The sequence below is a fragment of the Phyllobates terribilis genome, unplaced genomic scaffold (genome assembly GCF_046119375.1).
Source record: "Phyllobates terribilis strain yellow unplaced genomic scaffold, ASM4611937v1 Scaffold_4__5_contigs__length_816908805, whole genome shotgun sequence".
Classification (NCBI taxonomy): Eukaryota; Metazoa; Chordata; class Amphibia; order Anura; family Dendrobatidae; genus Phyllobates; species Phyllobates terribilis.
In genome coordinates, this window is record NW_027362764.1 from 171,255,128 (window position 1) to 171,278,989 (window position 23,862).

General features: G+C 42.0%; 1 protein-coding gene across 1 annotated transcript in view; it reads left to right on the plus strand.

The window, feature by feature from the left end:
• The window catches only part of WIPF3 (WAS/WASL interacting protein family member 3), a 63,156-nt gene extending 41,685 nt beyond the window's left edge, over positions 1 to 21,471 (plus strand). The window contains exons 3-8 of the mRNA XM_073677925.1: positions 9,216 to 9,351; positions 10,893 to 11,009; positions 13,723 to 14,475; positions 15,385 to 15,531; positions 16,723 to 16,824; positions 18,330 to 21,471. Coding sequence (XP_073534026.1) covers positions 9,216 to 9,351; positions 10,893 to 11,009; positions 13,723 to 14,475; positions 15,385 to 15,531; positions 16,723 to 16,824; positions 18,330 to 18,370 — 1,296 coding nt within the window. The 3' untranslated portion in view covers positions 18,371 to 21,471. The remainder of the gene's footprint in view (positions 1 to 9,215; positions 9,352 to 10,892; positions 11,010 to 13,722; positions 14,476 to 15,384; positions 15,532 to 16,722; positions 16,825 to 18,329) is intronic.
• Positions 21,472 to 23,862: the final 2,391 nt, after the last annotated feature.

The window sequence follows — 23,862 nt, forward strand, 5'->3', positions numbered from 1 at the left end:
GGACTAGGACCTGGCATTACAGGAGTCTTTACCTCATTCTGTCTAAATCTCAGTCTCCTATCCACACGAACAGCTAATTGCATGGCATCCTGCAGAGTCTCAGGTGCTGGGAATGCAATTAGCAAATCCTTAAGCCTTTCACTCAGACCAGCAAGAAATAGACATTTCAGAGCTGAATCATTCCATTTAACTTCTGAGGCCCATCTTCTGAAGTGTGTGCAATAATTTTCAACATCACCTGACCCCTGATTCAAACGCCTGAGTTCTGCCTCAGCAGATGAGATTCGATCAGGATTGTCATATAATAGCCCCATAGCAGAAAAAAATTCTTATACAGACCTTAAACATGGATCATTAGGTTGGAGAGAAAAGGCCCACACCTGTGGTTCTTTGCGCAAAAGTGACATAATAAAACCAATGCGCTGTGATTCATTCCCAGAGGACCTTGGTCTCAAACGAAAATATAACAAACAAGCATTTTTAAAGAAAAAAAAATCTTGCTGTTTAACATAAAAAACATCAGGCAGTCCTACCTTGGGTTCCACAAAATGCGCTTCAGAACAGCTACTCATGTGTTGCTGGAGCTCGGCCACCTCCAGTGACAATCCCTGCAGGCGTAGAGCCAAATACTGGACGGAAACCATACTGATCCCCGAATTTCTTTCCTTTTAGTTTTTTTTTTTTTTGGGCTGGACTTAATGTTATGATATGCAACATGTACTAAGGAAAGATAAGGGAAAACTGTCCCTACAGTAAAACTAAGCTGAATCCCTATGATGTAGCAGGCTGCCTGTTCCTAGCGAACAGACCCGCCTTAGTCCTCCGCTAGTCTGAACGAAGACCTATAGCATAAAGGGAGGGGTCCCTAAAAGAACTAAGGACTGGGACAAAAATGGGACACCTCTTAAACAGAGAAGTTGTTGCAGAACACAAAAAGACAAAACAGACAAAAAAGTACTAGAGGTCCCAGAAGGACCAAACGAACTGACAGAGAAAGGCACAGAAGCACCTGGCTAGAAAAACAGTCAAACACTGAAGTCCAGCATAGCCAAAAGGGCGGAGCTGGAATATAAAGGCAGATGGTCACGTGACTGCAAAACACAAGATGGAAAAAACAAACAGGAGGGTTCTAACAGGAATGCTCGGATCTGACACCCATAATGTGGTGGTGCACCATCTTGTTGGAAAAACTCAGGGAATGTGCCATCTTCAGTGCGTAAAGAGGGCAACACATCATCATGTAGAAATTTCAGATATCCAGTGGCATTGAGGTTTCCATTGATGAAGAATGGCCCCACGATCTTTGTACCCCATATACCACACCATACCATCAAGATACGAGATGTGCAGCATCTCCACCCATCTGGAAAAGTTTTCCCCCTCCCATATACTAATGTGCCACAAACAAGAAGTTGATATCACCAACCATTCCCATTTAATTTAGGTGTATCCATATAAATGGCCCACCCAGTATAATGTGTGTATGAATATATATATATATACACTGCTCAAAAAAATAAAGGGAACACTTAAACAACAGAATATAATAACTCCAAGTAAATCAAACTTCTGTGAAATCAAACTGTCCACTTAGGAAGCAACACTGATTGACAATCAATTTCACATGCTGTTGTGCAAATGGAATAGACAATAGATGGAAATTATTGGCAATTATCAAGGCACCCTCATTAAGGAAGTGGTTCTGCAGGTGGGGACCACAGACCACATCTCAGTACCAATGCTTTCTGGCTGATGTTTTGGTCACTTTTGAATGTTGGTTGTGCTTTCACACTCATGGTAGCATGAGATGGACTCTACAACCCACAGAATTTGTTCAGGTAGTGCAGCTCATCCAGGATGGCGCATCAATGCGAGCTGTGGCAAGAAGGTTTGCTGTGTCTGTCAGCATAGTGTCCCGAGGCTGGAGGCGCTACCAGGAGACAGGCCAGTACACCAGGAGTCTTGGAGGGGGCCATAGGAGGGCAACAACCCAGCAGCAGGACCGCTACCTCCGCCTTTGTACAAGGAGGAACAGGAGGAGCACTGCCAGAGCCCTGCAAAATGACCTCCAGCAGACCACAAATGTGCATGTGTCTGCACAAACGGTTAGAAACTGACTCCATGAGGGTGGTATGAGGGCCCGACGTCCACAGAAGGGGGTTGTGCTCACAGCCCAACACCGTGCAGGATGCTTGGCATTTGCCACAGAACACCAGGATTGGCAAAGTCGCCACTGGCGCCCTGTGCTCTTCACAGATGAAAGCAGGTTCACACTGAGCACATGTGACAGACGTGACAGAGTCTGGAGACGCCGTGGAGAGCGATCTGCTGCCTACAACATCCTTCAGCATGACCGGTTTGGCAGTGGGTCAGTAATGGTGTGGGGTGGAATTTCTTTAGAGGGCCGCACAGCCCTCCATGTGCTCGCCAGAGGTAGCCTGACTGCCATTAGGTACCGAGATGAGATCCTCAGACCTCTTGTGAGACCATATGCTGGTGCAGTTGGCCCTGGGTTCCTCCAAATGCATGACAATGCCAGACCTCATGTGGCTGAAGTGTGTCAGCAGTTCCTGCAAGATGAAGGCATTGAAGCTATGGACTGGCCCGCCCGTTCCCCAGACCTGAATCCGATTGAGCACATCTGGGACATCATGTCTCGCTACATCCACCAACATCACGTTGCACCACAGACTGTCCAGGAGTTGGCGGATGCTTTAGTCCAGGTCTGGGAGGAGATCCCACAGGAGACCATCCACAACCTCATCAGGAGCATGCTCAGGCATTGTAGGGAGGTCATACAGGCACGAGGAGGCCACACACAATACTGAGCCTCATTTTGACTTGTTTTAAGGACCTTACATCAAAGTTGGATCAGCCTGTAGTGTGTTTTTCGACTTTAATTTTGGGGTTGACTCCAAATCCAGGCCTCCATTGGTTAATAAATTTGATTTCCATTGATATTTTTGTGTGATTTTGTTGTCAGCACATTCAACTTTGTACAGAACAAAGTATTCAATGAGAATATTTCATTTATTCAGATCTAGGATGTGTTATTTGAGTGTTCCCTTTATTTTTTTGAGCAGTGTATATATGTATATATTAGAAAGAAAAGCAACTGAAGTGTGCAAAATGTGGAGGACTCTTTACTCGGCCATGTGGCAACGTTCTGGTTCCACGGCAGAAAGGTTCTACTGTGGAATTGAAACGTTGCTACAGGAGCTAATAAAGACAGCGCCACCTTTGTACCTTTGAATTGGAGTGCTGCTTTATTTTTCTATTTTTATCTTATCGGACTTATGGGTCCATTTTATAATGTAGGCTCCTGTATATAATAAAAAAAAAGCAGACTACCATTTTCTGTAAAGTAATAAAAAAAACATGTTGGGGTTACATGACAACTTTGGCCATGACACAGATCGTGTGGCCAAAGATTATATTGCGGCATGGTGTAAGTGACTGGTATCCCATTGTGACCCACAGGGTACTGCAACAAGCAAGTCACAACAAATACAACATGTTCCAATATTTTGCAACTTGCTTATTGCGGCACCTTGCTTGTTCCAATGTGACCCCATTCACTTGCAGCATGCTGCGATGTAGCAATGGCAACAACCTGTATCGTGGCTAAAGGTAATGTGTAGCCCCAGCCTTATGCGTCAATGGCCAATCATCAGGTGCATAGGGTGCTATGGGTATGTTCAGTGTATACACCAGATGTATTTAAAAAAAAAAAGTGACCACAGCCTAAATTACGTGAGTAATGTATTTAAGCCATGTTCACACGTTCAGTATTTGGTCAGTATTTTCCATCAGTATTTGTAAGCCTAAACCAGGAGTGGGTGATAAATACTGAAGTGGTGACGTGTTTCTATTCTACTTTTCCTCTGATTGTTCCACTCCTGGTCTTGGTTTACAAATACTGATGTAAAATACTGACCGAATACTGAATTGTGGCGCCCCTGAGGGTTCGGTCGCCACAAGGGGGGATACTGCAGCCTGTTAGCAGGTGTAGTGTCTCCTCACCCAGGTAAGGAAGGTGCACTGGTCAGAACCCTAATCTACATTCAACACTACACACTCCTGACCTATGGGAGGCAAGTATGCACCATAGTGCTGCCTCAGCAGGATCACAAGTGAGGGGACCCAAAATTTGGGGGAACCATGTAGTGGGTGAAGGGTAGAACACAGTTTTAGTGTACACACATAATTTCTTGGTTCCGTTCTCGATTCTTAGTTCCTACTGATGGAGTGTGATCTTCACAGCTGGCAGCGGCCATGTGTTGGAGCCTGCAGCGTGTTGTAGATTCACGGTCCTCGTGCTCTGACCTTGACACGAGGAGCGGGTATGAATTAACAGAGTCTCTAACCCGGTCAAGTTCCCTTGCTTAAGAGGGTCGGGAGCTATAGTGAAACAGCTCCACAAGCAAAAGGATCCCAGGGAGTACGGACGGAGCGGTGTACGCCACCTGTACTCTCCACTCTGGCCCAGCCAGAGGGATTCCTGCTGCAAGAGGGGTACCGGCCCCCGACATCTGACTTTGCCACTTCACGTCTCTGCCAGAGAAGCCCGGAAGGCTACAGTGGATCCCGTTGCGGGACGGACGGAACAGCAATTACCTCCGTGCCCCAAATCTGTGCATAGTCCAGAGGGAGGCCCAGCCTTTACACGTACGTGGACAGGAGAAGGTTGAAAGGACAGTTTAGGAACACTCGGAGGGTCCTGATCGAAGTGCCTGAATATCCTGGGTGCGCTGGGCCCTCGTCTCTGGTGACCGCAGTAATCCGTGAGGAGCAGGGAGAAGCCTTGCTGCTGCTTACAATAACATGTGTAAAAGACCTGGAAGACCACCCTTAAGGCCTCCGGACTCTTTATTCTGCACCGCACCACACAGCACCAGGGTATTCCTATAACTACTCCTTCCATCCTCCTGCTCCCCTGCCCTGAGGCCCTGCTCCGCCTGTGGGGAGTCATGACATCTCAAGCTGCCATAACATCCCGTCTCGGAGGACTGCTAGCAGCGCTGGTGGCTCATCAGCAGACAGCGCAGGTGGCGTAGTCTCAATTCCACCACTCGTCCGCACCAACACCGATAGCCCATAATTTTGAATGTGACGGCCCTGGGCACGGAACGGGTCCAGGCCACGGCTACATCCCCTCGACATCTGACCCAGCTCCGAGTACCCCCCTCCATCTTCCCAGGGCAGGGCTGCGAGCGTCACACAGAATGTGTGAACGTGGCCTTACATGTTTTGTCTGTCCCATGTAAATAATGCAACCTCTGCTCAGCCCATGTATTTAGTCCTCTTCTGCCTCCGTACCGCAGGAGGTCACTTGGCAACTAGCAGTAATAGTTTTAGTAATACTACTTATACATATGACAAGGTGGTGTCGCTGTACAGAATGTGCAGAGATATAAGAGGGAGGCAATGTACAGGCTGAACTGCAGCTGCATTGGCGGTGGCCCAGAAGATCATAAAGACAGAAGCCCAGACATCTCCTTTAAGTGTGTGTCTTATTGATAGCACAGCGATTATGTCCCCCCACCCATCTGAATCATAAGGCGTCTGTGTTCCCCTTTGGTCCCTGATGCAGGTTAGTTACATCGGAGCACATTAGTCACCTCCTTGTGTGTACAGTGCCGCACATATACCAGGAGATATAGCAGGTGACATGTATTATTTATTTCTGGATCTGTTTCCGCGCAGAACATGAGCTGTGTAATCAGACTGTTCTTCTCTTTCCTCCCACCGTTCTCAGTTGACATTCCTTGCCATGCCCCCAGTCTTTGTCAGCGGAAATGTGCTGGCACCGTCCCTCATAACACATACATGCTGCCATGAAAACCGCCAGTCCTTAAAGGGGAATGTACTCATATCCTCACATTACTGGACGTGTGCAATTCTCAGCAAACAATAATAATATTATAGTATATGAGAAGATGGTTATCTGCTGTAAGACTGCTAGTTTCTACTCTCTTGTAGTTCCACACAACACATAGCTTTTTTTCCAGTAAGTTTTTATAATTTTATACATCCAGAGTATGAGGTACCTATATACAGTGAAGGAAATAAGTATTTGATCCTTTGCTGTTTTTGTAAGTTTGCCCACTGACAAAGACATGAACAGTCTATAATTTTAAGGGTAGGTTAATTTTAACATTGAGAGATAGAATATCCCCCCCAAAAATCAAGAACATAACATTGTATAAGTTAGATAAATTGTCAGTGGGCAAACTTACAAAAACAGCAAGGGATCAAATAATTATTTCAATCACTGTACACACACTACTGTGTATGCAGACTCAGGCCACAGGTTGTATTTGCTAACATCGGCCGTGTACGCGTGCGAGGACGGCAGCTTCCATGTGTATGACCACAGGACATCCTCATGTGATGTACACAGACCCATTTACATTTGCAAATTTCTGACAATTGACAATATAATTGGTCAGCCGTTGCTCATTTAAAGGGAGTCTGTCAGCAGGTTTTTGCTATGTAATCTGAGGACAGCATGAGGTAGGGGCTGAGACACTGATTTCAGCGATGTGTCACTTATAAGGTTACTTGCTATTGTTTCCATACAATTAATGTTTTATCATCTGGAAATTATCACTGAAGGACTAGGTGCCCACGTGCCAAGTGGTCCGACAACGCTCTTTTCTCTGATATATTACTTTTTGTTCCATAAAACCTGTTTTAATTGTGTAAAAGTAAAAACTTAAAAAAAAATAGAAAACACAGTAAATGGCATAATAAAAATTCTGGGCACAGTGGGTGAATGGTGAGTTATTGTTGCATTCCTACCCATCCACCCCCAAAATATTAATAAAAGCTAATAATAACATATGTGACCCAAAATGCTGCTATTGAAAAATACAAGTCATCCCACAAGGCAAAACTATTTTCAGTGAATTGAGTGACAGGAGACATAGCAGACAACGAATCTTGGCAAAAACTACTATCAAAATTATGGAATATATTGCCTGAACTAAAAAAAAAGCCTTTATGGCCAGGTACAGAGTAATGAGATTGTGAAGATCTCAGTTACAAAAAAAGTTAAAGTGAATCGGTGACCCCTGAATTGCAAACTGAACTAATTACAGTTATGTAGGGGACTTAGCCCCTATAGAAATCATATCAGCAATATACATTTCCTATGAAAATCATATCAGCAGTATACATTTCGCTGTTGTGATTAGTGTGAAAACTCTTTATATAAGATATGCAGATGAGGGGGCTTTGGTGCATGCTTGGCGTGGCCACGAGCTCAGTGCACCGTTACGCTACCGTCAATTTGCATACTGAGCATCCCCCTGACTCTGATGGGGCAGGTGGGGTGGGGTGGACAGACACCCTTTAAGATTACCTATCATATAGTACTATCTATGAAGCACCTTTCATAGTGTTCAGTACTGCCATCTTGTGGACGAATTAAGTCATTTAGTAAATAGAATTCTGTGCAATCTACTTATTTTATGTATTTCTGTGCTTTTTAGATTATTTTAGAATTAAAAGGGGTTTTCCACAGTCATCTTTTTACTAATTCATTGTGGCTGTGTTAAAAATAATTAAATCAGCGGGTACTCACCCTCCGAGGTCCAGCTTTGTATCTCCTCATCTACTTCGGTGATTGTTTACCTGAAACAGCACTGCAGCCAATCACTGGGCTCTGTGATAGACGACACAAAATGCTGAGCCCAGTGATTGGCTGGTTGATGTGATGTCCCTGCTAGAGCCAGTAAGCAATCACTTGAGCGGCGGTAAGTAGAAACAGCATTATATACTGAACTACTTAATGCCAAACTAAGGCATTTCTGGATCTGTCAGGATTTGTTTGAAATAGGTTTTTATTAGCCAGGATGGTAGCAATGATGTCATGTCCATGTGTATGTGACTGCTGCAGCCAATCACTGGTTATGTGCTGACCATGTTACCATAACAACTGAGGCCAGTGATTGGCTGCAGCGGTCATGTGGTAAACACACAGGGCCCAATTCATTTAGACTGGTGTTGTGCTTGCCAGTCTTAACCCTCAACTGGTGAGGTGGGGTTTGCCACACCCCATGAAATTTTTGTTCGGCTGCCATTCTTTGAAAAATGCTGGTATGAGGATACGTGTCTCACTAGCTTCCATCCATTTGTGGGTGTCAAAAATTGGTTATACTCATGTGTAATCAATCGCCAATAAGAAAACTATTAAAACAAACGTGATCTTTACATTTTCTGTAAAAATAAGAGGTTTCTAAACACTGGGGTATAGGAAACCCCACATCACCAGTTGAGGGTTAATGTGGTAAGCGCTGGAGAAAGATGCGCTGACTTCATTAGGTGGCGCACACCTCTTAGGCGCATGTTACATCTGCCACTCTCCTCTGTTATTTAAGTAAGAGGCTGTCATTTATTTTTGGCATTATTTACACCAATGGCATAAAATGTGATGAATTTGTTGGGCAAGGTATGTCGTGCCCCTGCTCCAATACACTCCTGTGTATGGAGGAATTGGCTGAGATGGCTGGCGGCGGAATGATCGGCTGAAGCACCGTTTGCCCGACAGCCATCTAATGTGTATGGCCAGCTTTAAACTTCTTAAAAATCTGATAAAAGCAGTTTTCACTGATCCCATCCATTTTGAGAACTTACTAGGGTTCAGACAAAGAGCTTTTTCATATGGTTTCCCACTGCAAAGAAAGCAGACTCACATATATACTAAGACCAACAGATCTAATGCCAATCTAAATAAAAATACTGACTTCTGCCAAATTTATTAAAAGTCGCACACTCCTTCTAATGTGGACCATATGAACTAATAGTAAGAACATCACATTTACACCTGCTCTGAGCATCTATATATTTTCATCATTTTCAGTTTTTTCCTTAATAAATGCGACTAAAACTTCGTCTTACAGACCTTGCCACTTTTCAGTTTTGTCAAGTGCAGAAAAATACTGTGACTTTTATCAGCACTGTTGATGCCAAAAATGTATATGAACTGCTTAGTAAACGTTGAACGGTTTGTGTAAGCTGGGGCAAGGAGAATTGAGGTGGGTTACAATACGGGTCAGAACAGAATCAAAGAAGAGGATATCAGATAGTTCTGTCCCATTTATTGTTATAAACTACTGAAAACAAGATGTGATAAGTTAATTTTTCATTGTTACTAAAAATAAGCATAATCGTATATTTTACTTTTGTGATTTGATTTGATTTTATCACAGGGCCGATCAGCACCTCCAAAACTGAAACAGGAGTCAGGAGGAGGAGGGAGATCTGCATTGCTATCAGACATTCAGAAAGGGGCGCGCTTAAAGAAAGTCACAGAAGTCAATGACCGGAGTGCTCCAGTAATAGAGAGTGAGTGCTTTCATCCCACTCCATTATGGGAGAGGCAGAGGATTTTAGTTTTTATGTATCGCTAATGTACTCTCCTATCTATCAGATCAGCACAATGTGCCTCTTATCTGGCCAAAATTAGCTAATACGCTTTGCTAAAAGCTGCTTTACTTGAAAATCTGGATTTCAGCTACAGAGGGCAGGGTTTATAGCATTGTTATAGCATGGCCGAGCAAATACATCTGATCTGTAAAATATTTACTTTTGTTTATTATGATGGGAAAGAAAAAAACTCTAAAACTTTTATTATAGTCGTGAATAAAAAGCTGATTAAAGTGAAAACATGATGGTGGTTAGTACATGGATTATTTGAGTAAGACATCACAGTAATACAGGCATGAGGACAATACAGGGAGATTCTGTCTGGTCCAAACGAGGAAATACTTTATAAAATCAGAATTCAGAAATTTTAAACCGGGTCTACTAAACTGCAAAATATCTTTATCTTATGTCAAAGGGGTGGTCTGAAACGAACATTGATTTCATCTTAAATTATCTATTTAATGTAATAATCTAATAGCTTTTCTAATATACCTTGATTAAAAGTCCCTACCGTTCCCTCTCTACTCTGTGTAACTGCTTTATTTATTTTTTCTTCACTAGCGTCTAGTATGATGACATTTTGTTTGAGAATCCACAGTGAGTGCTGGGACACTCAGACAAGATGTCATCGCCTGTGTCGTCACCCTGAAATGAAGCGTCATCATTGACATCCGTTTCTGGGGCTGGGCTAGTCCCCTGCTCTACTGAGCATGTGTTGGTTATCAATTCCGACGTATGCTCAGTACAAGCTTCATTGTTACTCTGCAATATCCTTTTCAGTGCACAGTGACGGTGCGCTCCCTCGCCGACTCTGCTGAGAAGTAATGAGCATTGTAAGGAGAGCAGAGAGCAGCCCACCACTGAAAGTAACATCACTTTCGGGGGCAGGACTGGTCTCTGCTTTTCCTGCTCGCCCGGTTCTGTACCGCACAGTGACAAAGGAGCTGGTACTGACCATACTTTGGAATTCACAACGAACGCATGCTCAGTAGAGCTGGGACACAAGCTTAATTTCAGGATAGGGACAGAGGTTGAGATTATTACATTAAATAGATAGACATTTGGGATTAAAATCAATGTGAGTTTCAGCCAACCGTGTCTGATAGAGGTGAAGACAGCGGTGCATTTGTGGTTCGCAGCTCAACCTAAATTAGTCTTTACTGAGGGAATACCAAAGTTTGGTGACAGATGGACAAATTGTATTTAAAAGAATAGAGATTATGTCGAAAAATTATGTATTTGTCTTTTCTGAAAGCTGAGTAAAATAAATTCCACAGCCAGGGTACGGATAATTTTTGACTCGTCCTCGGATTATTGAACTTACATTTTGCAATATCAAGTGATCTGGTGTAATAATATAACACTGCATGAGAGCAATATTATCTGCTTGGGAACAATCTAATTCACATAGTGCGGTTATGAATATTTCATTGTATTTTCTATATTGCTTTGTTGTACAGATGCCAAGAAAAATGGTGGCACGGGAAACAGTAGGAGTGCTGTGGCTCCACCTGCTGGCGGTCTTTTTGCTGGAGGATTTCCAGTTCTTAAGCCTTCAAACCAAAGGGATGCAACAGGTAACAGACAAATATATAATATTAGCCTAACTTAGGTGTTGTCCTCTTTTGAAAATATTTACTTTGTTAAAGGAAACCTGTCTCCAGCTTTTCACTAAACTAAAAGAACCACCTGTAATCCCTTTTATATAGCAGACCAACAGCAACCCTGCACATCAAAGAAGAATTATATATTTCTCCTGCGTTGTATGCCAGTTGATGGATTTCAGTCCAATGGGCGTCGCTAGACTGTTCTTGGCGCCTTCACTGTCGCCATAATAGCCGGCCTTCCTGCTTTTAGTTCATGTTGGGAAAACATGCTGACAGGTTCCCTTTAAGGGCTATGACCATCTTTGCACTGAAAATGTTGTGTTTTTTTATATATTAAGTTATATGTAAACTTAAGCACCTTTCTTAGTAGTCTTCATTAACAATTTCCTACAATTTTTCTATTGTAGGCTCTGTACAACTCCTTCACATAACTGGTTATCCTGCTACATGTGACATAGATTTAGTATTAAAGATATCACCATGGAGAAGAAGGTTGTAAATAACAGAGAGGGAAAGCATGGAAAAACCTCAGGTGTAAAAGATCACACAAACTGAACTTTAGAAATCTACACTGTGTTCCAAATTATTATGCAAATAATATTTTCTCAGATTTTCCCAAATTACCTATATGAATTGCAGTCATTGTAATTTTCCAGTCAAATAACTATTAGAGTACAATTGAAAGGTTTTTGTACAAACTGCCTATGATAACAGTATATTTTTAAAAAAATAAAAAACTCAAACTGCACTCAAAATGCATGTTCCAAATTATTATGCACAGCAGAGTTTTCAACCTTTTCATTTTAATAAAGAACAAAAAAATGGTCATTTTTGAAATTATAAGCATTAGCAGGTTATTACAAACTGAAATCAAACAGTTTTCAACTCAAAACTTTATTCTAGGTGATGTTACATTTGCACATAGGACCCCTTGTTCGAAAGGAGCTTCTGAACTCTCTCGTCCATTGAATTTGTCAGGTTTTGGATGGTTTCTGCTTTAATTGTTTTGCATGAGGACAGAATACCCTCCCAGAGCTGTTGCTTAGATGTGAACTGCCTCCCGCCATCATAGACACTCCTTTTGATGATGCTCCAGAGGTTCTCAATGGGGTTGAGGTCAGGGGAGAATGGGTGCCACACCATAAGTTTGTCCCCTTTTATGCCCATAGCAGCCAGAGATGCAGATGTGTTATGTGCAGCATGAGACGGGGCATTATCATGCATGAAATGATCTTGATGGTCCAGATGGATGGAGTGGAGGATGGCTGGTTGATGGACACCCCATGCAAACACGGCCACGGCGCTAGCAACGAGGAGGTGAAGTAATGTTTTGGGCTGGAATCATGGGGAGAGAGATTGTCGGCCCTTTTAGGATCCCTGAAGGGGTAAAGATGAACTCCATAATGTATGTTGAGTTTCTCAAACAGCACTTCCTGCCATGGTTCAAGAAGAAGAACCGTGCATTCCGCAGCAAGATCATTTTCATGCGTGATAATGCCCAGTCTCATGCTGCACATAACACATCTGCATCTCTGGCTGCTATGGGCATAAGAGGGGACAAACTTATGGTGTGGCACCCATGCTCCCCTGACCTCAACCCCATTGAGAACCTCTGGAGCATCATCAAAAGGAGTGTCTATGATGGCTGGAGGCAGTTCACATCTAAGCAACAGCTCTGAGAGGGTATTCTGTCCTCATGCAAAACAATTGTAGCAGAAACCATCCAAAACCTGACAAATTCAATGGACGAGAGAGTTCAGAAGCTCCTTTCGAACAAGGGGTCCTATGTGCAAATGTAACATCACCTAGAATAAAGTTTTGAGTTGAAAACTGATTTCAGTTTGTAATAACCTGCTAATGCTTATAATTTAAAAAATGACCATTTTTTTGTTCTTTATTAAAATGAAAAGGTTGAAAACTCTGCTGTGCATAATAATTTGGAACATGCATTTTGAGTGCAGTTTGAGTTTTTTATTTTTTAAAAAATATACTGTTATCATAGGCAGTTTGTACAAAAACCTTTCAATTGTACTCTAATAGTTATTTGACTGGAAAATTACAATGACTGCAATTCATATAGGTAATTTGGGAAAATCTGAGAAAATATTATTTGCATAATAATTTGGAACACAGTGTATATAGGAAGTCTGCAGGGGTATCTGTGCAGGTTATCAGGAGAGTACTTGACTTTGGTAAAGAAGGGAGAGGGAATCACATATCAGTATTCAGCATCATTGCTTTTTAGTAGAAGAAAGTCCCTTTCACTTATGGGACATAAAAGCAAAAATCAATACAGTAATGACACACAGACCTTACATCAAGCATATCTTATTAGGAGGTACGCATCCAGACAAGAAAAGTCAATTAGGAGCAGGTTGCAGACAGCATATTTTGAGGTCTCTGTGCAAATGAAAAAAGGGAAATGCAACTGCATTTACACTACAACAGTGCATTGTGCTCTGTAAACACCGCACTGTTGAGAACTATGTATAAATCTAGTATAAATTGCTTGGTGCTCATCGTTTAATTTGGTCTACTTGTGTAAAAAGATATACAACCGCCAATTTGATAAAAATGTAGCAATCAACCGCTGTATCGAATCACCTTTCAGTCTATGTAAACGGACCCTAAGTGTGACTTATTTACTGGAATAGCTCAGATGTTTACACTGTTGTACTTTCAGGAAACAAAACTGCTCCACAGCTTCCAGGAATGAAAGGAAGTGTTCCTAAACTACCAGATCAAGTACCCACTAAAACTGATCAACCAAAGCCTATTCCACACACAGTGGCAGCTAGACCTCCTCCACCACGTCCAACTATCCTTGGCCATTTATCATCAGTGCCTCCTCCAATACCACAAGTACCTCCTCCAGTACCTCAAGTGCCTCCTCCAATACCACCATCAAGCAGCAAACCTCAGCTGATGCCATCTTCCCCTATTCCCTCTGCTTTTAAAGAGAGACCTGCAAAACCAACAACAGGATCAAGTGGTCCACCATCGCCTGTGAATTCTCAAGACAAGTCTAAACTTCAAAGACCTCAATCCCATTTTTTTCCATCTACTCCACCACCACTTCCTCCTTATCCTCCACCTACATTACCACCAGGCTATCCTGGTAGGAGAAGCCCTTCCCCTACAGTACTAGATGGCAGGGATCATTCAGGACTTCCAGCCCCTCCTTTACCCTCTATGCCATCTAGGCTAGAAGATTTCATCCCACCACCACCAGATATCAGGGATCTTCCTCCACCTCCACCACCTCCTCTTCATCCAATGTCAATGTCTACCAAGCGAAGATTATCTGAGCCATTGCCACCTCCACCGGTCTTTGGTACTGACTACAGTAATGTTCCACCACGACCACTAAAGGGGCCTCCTGGACGACCTGCGGTTCCACAAGTACCTGTACATGCAAGGCCTAACAAACCTGCTGGTAAGATTTGATTTGTATGACAAGCTTTGGTTGATTTAATACATTGGCTATCATAGTCATTATTCCTTTATTATAAATATCCCTCATATATAAATGATGCTTTGCCATGTGTATACTCCCATATGATATAATGTGCCATGTATTCTTTTATAATTGCATTATATTTGCAAAATGTGATGTTTATTTTTTTGACCATTAGGGCAGCACGGTGGCTCAGTGGTTAGCACTGTAGCTTTGCAGCACTGGAGTCCTGGGTTCAAATCCCACCAAGGACAACACCTGCAAGGAGTTTGTAGGTTTTCCCCGTGTTTGTTGGGTTTCCTCCGGGTTCTCTGGTTTCCTTCCACACTCCAAAGACATACTGATAGGGAATGTATATTGTGAGCCCCAATGGGGACAGTGCCGATAATGTCTGAAAATTGTCTGAATTGTAAAGCGCTGCAGAATATGTTGTCGCTATATAAATAAAAAGATTATTACTATTAGTACTTCCGAAAACATTTTGCTCAATTCACTTTTATTGGGCGAGGCCGCACTTGTCTAGTCGGCACGTGGCTGCATGTATGCAAATCACATACTCGCAATCACACACCCGCCCACTCCCGGCACCAGAGAATCCTGACAGCGAGCACATGAAGTGACTGCAGACTTAAGCCCCAAGCCTGGACAACCCCTTTAACCATGGGGTTCACATCATGTCTCCCATGTCACTGTCTCTATGAACTCCGAGCCTGGACAACCTCTTTAAATATTTCATCAATTAAGAATCCTAGCAATGAAAATGATTTTAATAATAAAAATTAAAAAAAATATATATATATATATATATATATATATATATATATATATATATATATAAATAAAATATAGCAGCATCTTAATGCAGATTAACTTTTTTTTTTCACTCAGGGAACAATGGAAGCCGATTGGCTCCTCCACCTCCGCCTCCTGCACGATCACCATCTACAGAGCTTTCCAGCAGGCAACAAACTCCAAACAGAAGCCCAGCACAGCCGGGATATCGCCCTCCTAGTCCTAGAAATGTGCACGCATTAGGTAATGTTTTCACATTTAAGGCCTAATTTATCAAAACTAGCAGAAAATGTGTCCTTGTTGCCCATAGCAACCAATTAAAACGCAACTTACATTTTCCCAGAGCAGGTTAGAAAATAAAAGCTGAGCTCTGATTGGTTATTGTGGGCAACATATTCAAGTTTTCCTACTAGACAGTTTTGGTAAATTAGGCCTTTACTCTTTAATTGTATAAAATATTTATGCCAGACACAAAACCCTTTTGCTATAGGTTACTATAAAACAATCAGACCCAATAGACAATTTTATTGGTGAGGAGTTGTTTTATTGGGGCACGTACATGGTTGAGCTGGCTCGTTTTCATGATTTGAACCTGATGTATAAGAGCAACATGCCATGCGAGTTCCCCACAGGTTGAAGCTTTTCCTGAATTTGACAGTGGGATCTACTACTTAAAGGGGGTTTACCCATGAACAAAGTACATTTTAATTAATAGATCTTGGAATAAAAATAAGTTCTACAATTGGATGTGTTACAAAAAAATGTTCCTGTGCTGAGATAATATTATAAATATGCCCCTGCTGGGTGCTGTGTAATGGCTGTGTCTGACCGTATAGGAAGATGGTCTGATCATAACACAGCTCCTGGGCAGGGAGGAAGCAAAAGAGTATACAGACATTACAGCAGGGGATCACAGCTGATTCTTTCTGTGAGGTAAAACATTTTTCTGCTAGTTTTTAGGCAATGTTTTACCTCACAGAAAGCAGCAGCTGCAATCCCCCTGCTGTCCTGTCTGTATACTCTCTTTGTGTTCCCCCTACTGTGGTATGATCAGACCATGTTCCTGCACGGTCAGACACAGCCATTACACAGTACACAGCGCGGGCACATTTATAAGATTATCTCAGCACAGGAACATTTTATTTAAACACATCCAATTGTGGAACTTATTGTTATCCCAAGATCCATTGACTAAAATATACTTTGTTCGCCGGAAAACCCCTTTAAGATAAAGACGGGACCATTCACTGCAGTGTCCGCCATAGTGCTGTGTATCTGTGCCTGGTACTGCAGCTCAGCCATATTACAGTGACCAGACACCGCCACATAGACAAGAGCGCTGCTCTGGTAATACTACAGTCATAGTTAGGTCAGTAATGATTAATAGAGAATCCTATCTTCTGCAATCTGTGACTCGTCTTCTCTTTTTTGCAGATGACTTTGAATCTAAATTCACCTTTCATTCAGTGGAAGACTTGCCACCACCAGAGGTGTATGAACCATTTGAAAGGGTTTACCCCAGCAAATGTAATTACGGTGCGTCCTTCACTGCAAATATACATTGCAGAATAGAGGCAATTAATTATTGTACATGTCTTACTACTTATGAACCCAGCGTACATCTGAATTCTAGTTTGGTGGTAGTGAAAATGAAACTTCATGTGTCTTGCGTTTCGTATCTGTATTGAAGCTTATTGTACCCTCCTTATAAGACCCTGTTCACACCTTTATTGTTGAATTCAGTTTCCAAGCCGCGTTCTAGGAACAGAATTGGAATTAATGCAGAGGACGGATTCATTATATATCAGATGCTAACTGCAGTTGGACTACATGTATGTCCATTATTTTACCAAAACAAATAGTGCAACATTGTGATGTTTCCTTGCTGTAGTTTGGTCACCATATATTTTAAAGGGAACCTGCCAGGTCCCCCAAGCGTCTTTTAAATATTGTTTTTTTTATTAGTTTTAGGCTACAGTAAGATGGCCGTAGTCTCTCTCATTCAAGATAATTGGGCCGATTATGCAAATTACACTCTGATCAAAGTTTGATCCAAGTGTCATCTTAACGTGATCAGATTATCTCGGCTGAGAAAATCATAGCACACTGGGAGGAGAAGATGGAGAACAACATTTCTCCATCTTCTCCATTCTATGAGCCCACGGAAATCGGACTGCACTCAGATGTCACTATAGACTTGAATGGGTGAGTGGCATCTGATTTCACTTTGTAGCATGCTGCGATTTTGCATCGTGCACTGCCCCATTGAATAACATTGGGCCGAGTGCTATCCGATAAAATTCAGATAGCCCTCATCCGATGTATACGCTGGTGTGAGCGAGCCCTTAATGGGAGTTTGTTCTCCCTCTAAATGCAAATTAAACTAATTAAACAGTTACATAGTGGCTTAGCTCCTATACAAATCATATGCTCTATATATATCATTGCGTAAATTCTTTTAAAACTTACTTTATTCCATATGCAAACTAGGAGGTTTCAGTGCACCCTTGGCGTGGACAAGACCTCAGTGCACTTTACTGTCCCTCGCTTTGCATACCGAGCAGTTCCCTGACTCTGACAGCGCTCTCTTGGTCAGAGCGAGCACTACCCAAAGCCTAACTGCGGCGCTGTGCATGCACACTGACTATGAGGGGGTCACCGTACAGTGGCGGCCCCCCTCTCATCATTGCCTCCTGACTGCAACCACTGCTTCCTTCACCCTGAAGTGTAGCGAGCAGCTTCAGTACAGGAGAGGATTAGTTATATGCTTCTCCTGTCTTCATTATAACAGAGAATAGGTCAATATCAGCACTGATTAATGCAAGTGATTCAGAAATACAAGTATTGAGCACACTTCTATAATACAATCCTTTTTCTGTGTAATTGGATGTACACTTAAAACAAAATGAAAACGGCAATTGTTTTGCTTTAGTACAAACTTTTAAGATTGCAAAAGCAGCACTATTCTTGTCTATGACATGTGTCTAGCAGTTCTCATATCATCCCTTTAAGTCTTAATATTACATTTTATATCTTGTTAGCTCCCTCAGCACCGAAGCTCCAGTTTCCACAGATGAGATGAGAACATCTTCATTACAACTGAAGCACAAGAAGACTTACTGAAGATCGACGCTTTCCTGAAAATAAATGTTATACATGTACATAAAGCACAGAGTAGACAATATTTATGTATTTTTTGAAAGCTACAATCAAGAAATCTGTATAGACTGGACGAAAATGTATCCGCCAGTTCATTTCAATGGGACATCAACATCACTGTGACGCTGCCTATGTCATGTATATCATATGGATGTGACTTATTCTAGAGCATTATATGTTCGTGAGGGTTAACAATGAGACGAGTGCCTTGTTAATGAATTCACTGTGAACACTTTGGGCCAGACTCATCAATTCTTTTACCATAAATTGGTTTGAAAAGTCACAAAGTTTTTGTGCAAAACGGAGTTGTGCAAAAAATTTAGCAATTTTTGAGGCTAAGTTTTGCCCAGCTCCTCTGCGGAGTATGACGACACCCGCTTATCAAATTCATGATGAGCAGCAGCATTCTCTACGTCACAACTCATTCTTCAGTCCCCGACTGAAGTAAGATTATGGCGAGCACGCCATTTAATCGCTTTGCCGTATTCATTAAAAGGCATGCGCTTCTTAAAGGGGTTGTCCACTACTTTTACATCAATGGCTGATCGGCTGGGGTCCAACACTCGGCATCTCTGCCGATCAGCTATTATCAGTGGCAGCAGCCAGTGGCCGGATGTACTCACGTGCCGAGCTGCTCCATCTACTTGTAGTGGCCGAGGCTTGGTACTGCACATCTTATTCAAATCAATAGGAGGCGGATGTGTAGTACCCTGCGGCAGCCTCTACGAGTAGACGGAGCAGCTTGGCAAGTGAGTACTTCCGGCCAGCGGCCACCATCACCGATAACAGCTGATTGGCAGGAGTGCAGGGTGTCGGACCCCGGCTGTTCAGGCATTGATGACCTATCCTAACGATAGGCCATCAATGTAAAAGTAGTGGACAACCTCTTTAATGAATCAGGAGCTTTGCACTCCACCACGCCCCCTTGTCAAGTCCGGCGTGAAAGATGCTGTGCTTGATTAATCAGGGGCTTTGTCTTCTATGTATGATTATTACATTATCATTATTATTACATTATTACATTGCTCCTTGAGAAGGAAAAGTTCTGAGACTACCCCATGTAATGTGAGTGGACATCCAGTGTTTGCTGACCCTCCTGTATTATATCTCTATTAGGCTAGGGTCACAAGATCATTTTTCTCTCATCCAAGAAAGATAGGTCTGATTATGCTAATCATACTCTGATCCCATTGAGTGTGATCCGATTTTCTGGGAGATGAAGCATAAAAAAAATTCTCCAACTTCTCCATTGTGTCAGTCCGTAAAAATCAAATCGATATCTGAGTGCAGTCTGATTTTTTCCACGGACCCACAGACATGAGTGGCCAAGTGCGATCCGATAATCACATGCAACTCTTGTATGTTGCTATTTTTTTCCTCGGACTAATCAGTCAGAAATAGCACCATGACTGTGCATGGTTGTGTCAAGTATTGCAGGTCATCTCAATTCAAGTAAATGGAGCTGAACCACAATTATTATTTTAGAGAACCCCATTATTATGGTGGCAGTCACCAGGGCATCGTCTGCATGAAGCTTGTTTTTGACGTTGTGATATTTTTCCCACATAAATAATGTTTGTTATTTATTGCTGTAAATTTGTGTCTATGATCAGATTTATCAATGAAATATTATTATGATTGTACCAAAAATCATATGTTTGATCACCTGGCTTTCCCAGTAATTGATATCTGATGATGTAGTTACTATAGGTTCCAAATTCACAGTGACATCAATTTGCTTGGGTCCTGTTCACATTACGTTATCGATCCGCACTTAGGGCCCGATTCATCATTTGCAGGTTTTTTTTCAAGTTGCTTTTCTTTTTTAACTTGTGGTTTTCACTGATTTTATGGCAAATTAATTAAAATGGCACACACGATTCATGAATTTTGCAGAAAACCCAAAATTGTTTCTTTTTTTCCTGTCTTTAACTGGTTCTTCTGCAACCCTTTAGCTGAAAAAGTCATGTGTTTCACAAAATGTAAAAAAAATTGCGCCAAAATACTTGGCGTACATAAAATCACTCCGGGGATATTGGAGAAGGGTTGCACCAAATTTTGTGACTTAAAAAAAAAAAAAAAAAAAAAGTCACGTTTCATGTATCTGTCTAAATCATCTGCAAAATCCACACTGACATAAGAATCAGAAAGCAAACTAAACCACAAAAGACAACTTGCAAAAAAGGCATAAATAATTCAGGAATTTGTTGCAGATCAAAAAGTCACTAATTGAGAACTATTCATGCCAAAAAACTGGCGAAAATGCAGTGATGAATTGGGACCCTTAGGCCACGGCCCCACTATCAGTATTTGGTCAGTATTCGGTCAGTATTTTTTCTCAGGAGTGGGAGCCAAAACCAGGAGTAGGTGATAAATGCAGAATTGGTGACTTGTTTCTATTATACCTTTTCTCTGATTGTTCCTCACCTGATTTTAGCTCCCACTCCTGAGACAAAATACTGACCAAATACTGATAGTGGGGCTGTGGCCTTAGTGTGTATGCCAAGAGGCATCCATAGGGCTCAATGCGCCCAATAGATCTGCAAGAATAGTAGGCTAGGCTATTTCATACATACATAGATACACAATAAAATATGTATACTGTTATAGGTAACCCTATAGGTTTTCCCAACATATTCATCAAGCAAAGACTGAAAACATGATGTAAGCCTAGCATTAAATACATTTTCTGTCATGTCCAATCTTTTTTTTTTCTAAAATCCTACTATACATGATTGACAGTTTTCTCCCTAGACTATACAGAAGGAGATAGATATTAATCAGTGGCGGGTGGGGCTGGCAAGCCACATGAGCACATGATAGAGAGGACTTCGGCGTGGAGAGGCCTCACTTAGGGAGACGGGTCTAGTCGCGTCTCACCAAGCGCAGCCTCCCCTGTACCTTTTCTCAGGTGGTCTTTCCCACATGTGTATGGTTGATAATGGTTTGTTTTCACCGAAACATCACAGGTCTATACATACTGTTCTGTGGACCACATTATTAAAGTCAACTTTTTTCAACATACTTACCTTTTGAGTGCTGGATTTGTTATGCTATTCGCTCTTCATAGCCGCTTGCTAAACCTGATGCTAATGCACCAAGCTGGAAAACAGCCATGAGCCTCACATCATGGGTCCGCGAGCCACATATGGCTACCGAGCCACAGGTTGGGGATCCTTGGTCTACAGACTGGCTAAACTGGAATGAAGCTTCATGGGAATCTAACCTTTGAAGTCAGAGTAGGAGAAACTCTGGGACACATAGCCTTGTTTTATTGTTTGTCTTCTACAATATGAGAGAACCATTAAAGAGCCAATAATCGAGAAGGAACCAATTTGTGTAAACATGCAGGTAATCACGTTTGTTCACCATGTGATTGGAACATTAATGCTGGCATTAAAATAGTTTTCATTTTCACCATCACATCGTCCTATGTAAGAGGAGATCTGGTCGGCGTCTCGCTTGTATATAGCCAATATGAGGTCATTTAACGGCTGTGGTTGGAAAATGTAAATGCAGCTTAAGCAATGCTAGATCTTTTTTTTTAGTCACTGTCCATTACATTTTTTACCAGAAGAAATCTTGTATCATCCAACTATTTGTTAAAAAGTACATTTTTTTCTTAGATAATGTCTGATAAATGAAAACAAGAATATAATGATCAGGTAAATTAGTAAAACCTGGAACCTGGTTACTCCGTTGTGTATGGTTTTGTAAATTGTTTCCTAAAAATCCCAATTTCCATTGTCATAAATCCGTATGTAACTATAATGGTTTTTAATAATAAATTGTAACACTTCAGTACAATGCACTGTCATGTGCTGTATCATTTACACATTAATCCTTCATTTGCTGATCAAATGACTCGATGGACATATAGCTGACAGAAATAAGAGATGAAGGCTCTACGCCAGGAAATTATTCTTTTTTTGTTTTTTTAGTATTTATCATTGATGCTGCCACTAGGTTAGAAACTTATTCCTAAACAGACCGTACACTATTATACACATTCTAATAGTTTATCGGTTAGGATAGAGGTCCAACACCCAACACCCGCCACCGATCAGCAGTTTGCTGCTCCGGCCAGAGGTAAACCTAGTACTGAGCAGGGATACTGTGTAGTGTAGGCTAGAGCAGGGGTGGGGAACCTCAGGCCCGCGGGCCGTTTACTGCCCTCGATGACCTTTTATCCAGCCCCCGGGCAGATTCCTGGGGACCGCAGTGCTTGGGCTGGCTGCTATATTTTGACAGCTGCTAGCCGATTAATTTCTTCTCACTCTATGAGCACATGCACACAGTGTTCACTACTGAACGCTGAGGCGCGTGCAATAAAAGATTACACCCTGACACCAGTGTTAGCGTTATGATGTACTTTGTGGGCGGAATCAGCGCAGAATTTGTATGGCCCACGAGGAATGGTATAAATATCCAAATGGCCCTTGGCAGAAAAAAAAGATTCCCCACCCCTGGGCTAGACCATCAATATTTGGGTAGGGAACAATCCCTTTAAAAATGTCTCTGAGTTCACTTTCAGGCGGCTAAAGTCTACTACCAGCATTATCAACCAAGAGAGTTCCTATGCTGTTTGGAAATGTCAGTGTCCACATGGAAGAACCAGATGTAGGTGTGGAGAGGTTTTGAATGATGTGAGTAAGGCTTTATTAAATAACCAACAGTCTAATACACAATTCAGAAAAAAAAGATACTAAAATATCTAAAGATACTGTATTTGGAAGATTACTGATCCTTGATTCACACAGATATTATTTTAGTATGAAAAGCTCAATACCATCTGCTAATCTTGCGCACTCTGAGCACTAAGGAGCTGAACAAGCACAACTTCTTCTTGGAAGCTGAAGTCAATTCAACGTATGGAAGTATGAGAACTGAGCTGCTGTAAATGTGCAACTTTCTAATATACTTAGGCCCCGATTCATCAAAGGTTTTACGTTACAATTCTCGCGTAAAAAGCTTATAAAGTTGCCAAATTTTGACACTACGAGGGGCTGCAATAAAATTTTGCTACTTATGGCAACCACGCTCGCCAAATCCATGACAAGTGGCCGCATTCCTTACACCACCAATCTTACGCCAGTCCCCAAAGTCGCACACCACTTTTCAGATGTGCCAGATTTATTAAGAGGCATTTGTTTCTTAATAAATCAACACCATCTGACTCCAGTACATCTCAACAAGACCAACATGAAAAACAGTGATCTTGTCCTTTAGTTCAACATTTTCCACATCTCCGCTGGCTGTTGTTGAATTGGAGAGCACACTAACCCTGCAGCAGCACAAGCCCTTCTCCTGTCCTGATAATTTGCTATCATGTGTGAGCTTAGCTGAAATGTGGGAACCTAGAATGCGGGGGGTTCACCATCCAGACTGGATAGATGTAGCACACGCTCACATGTG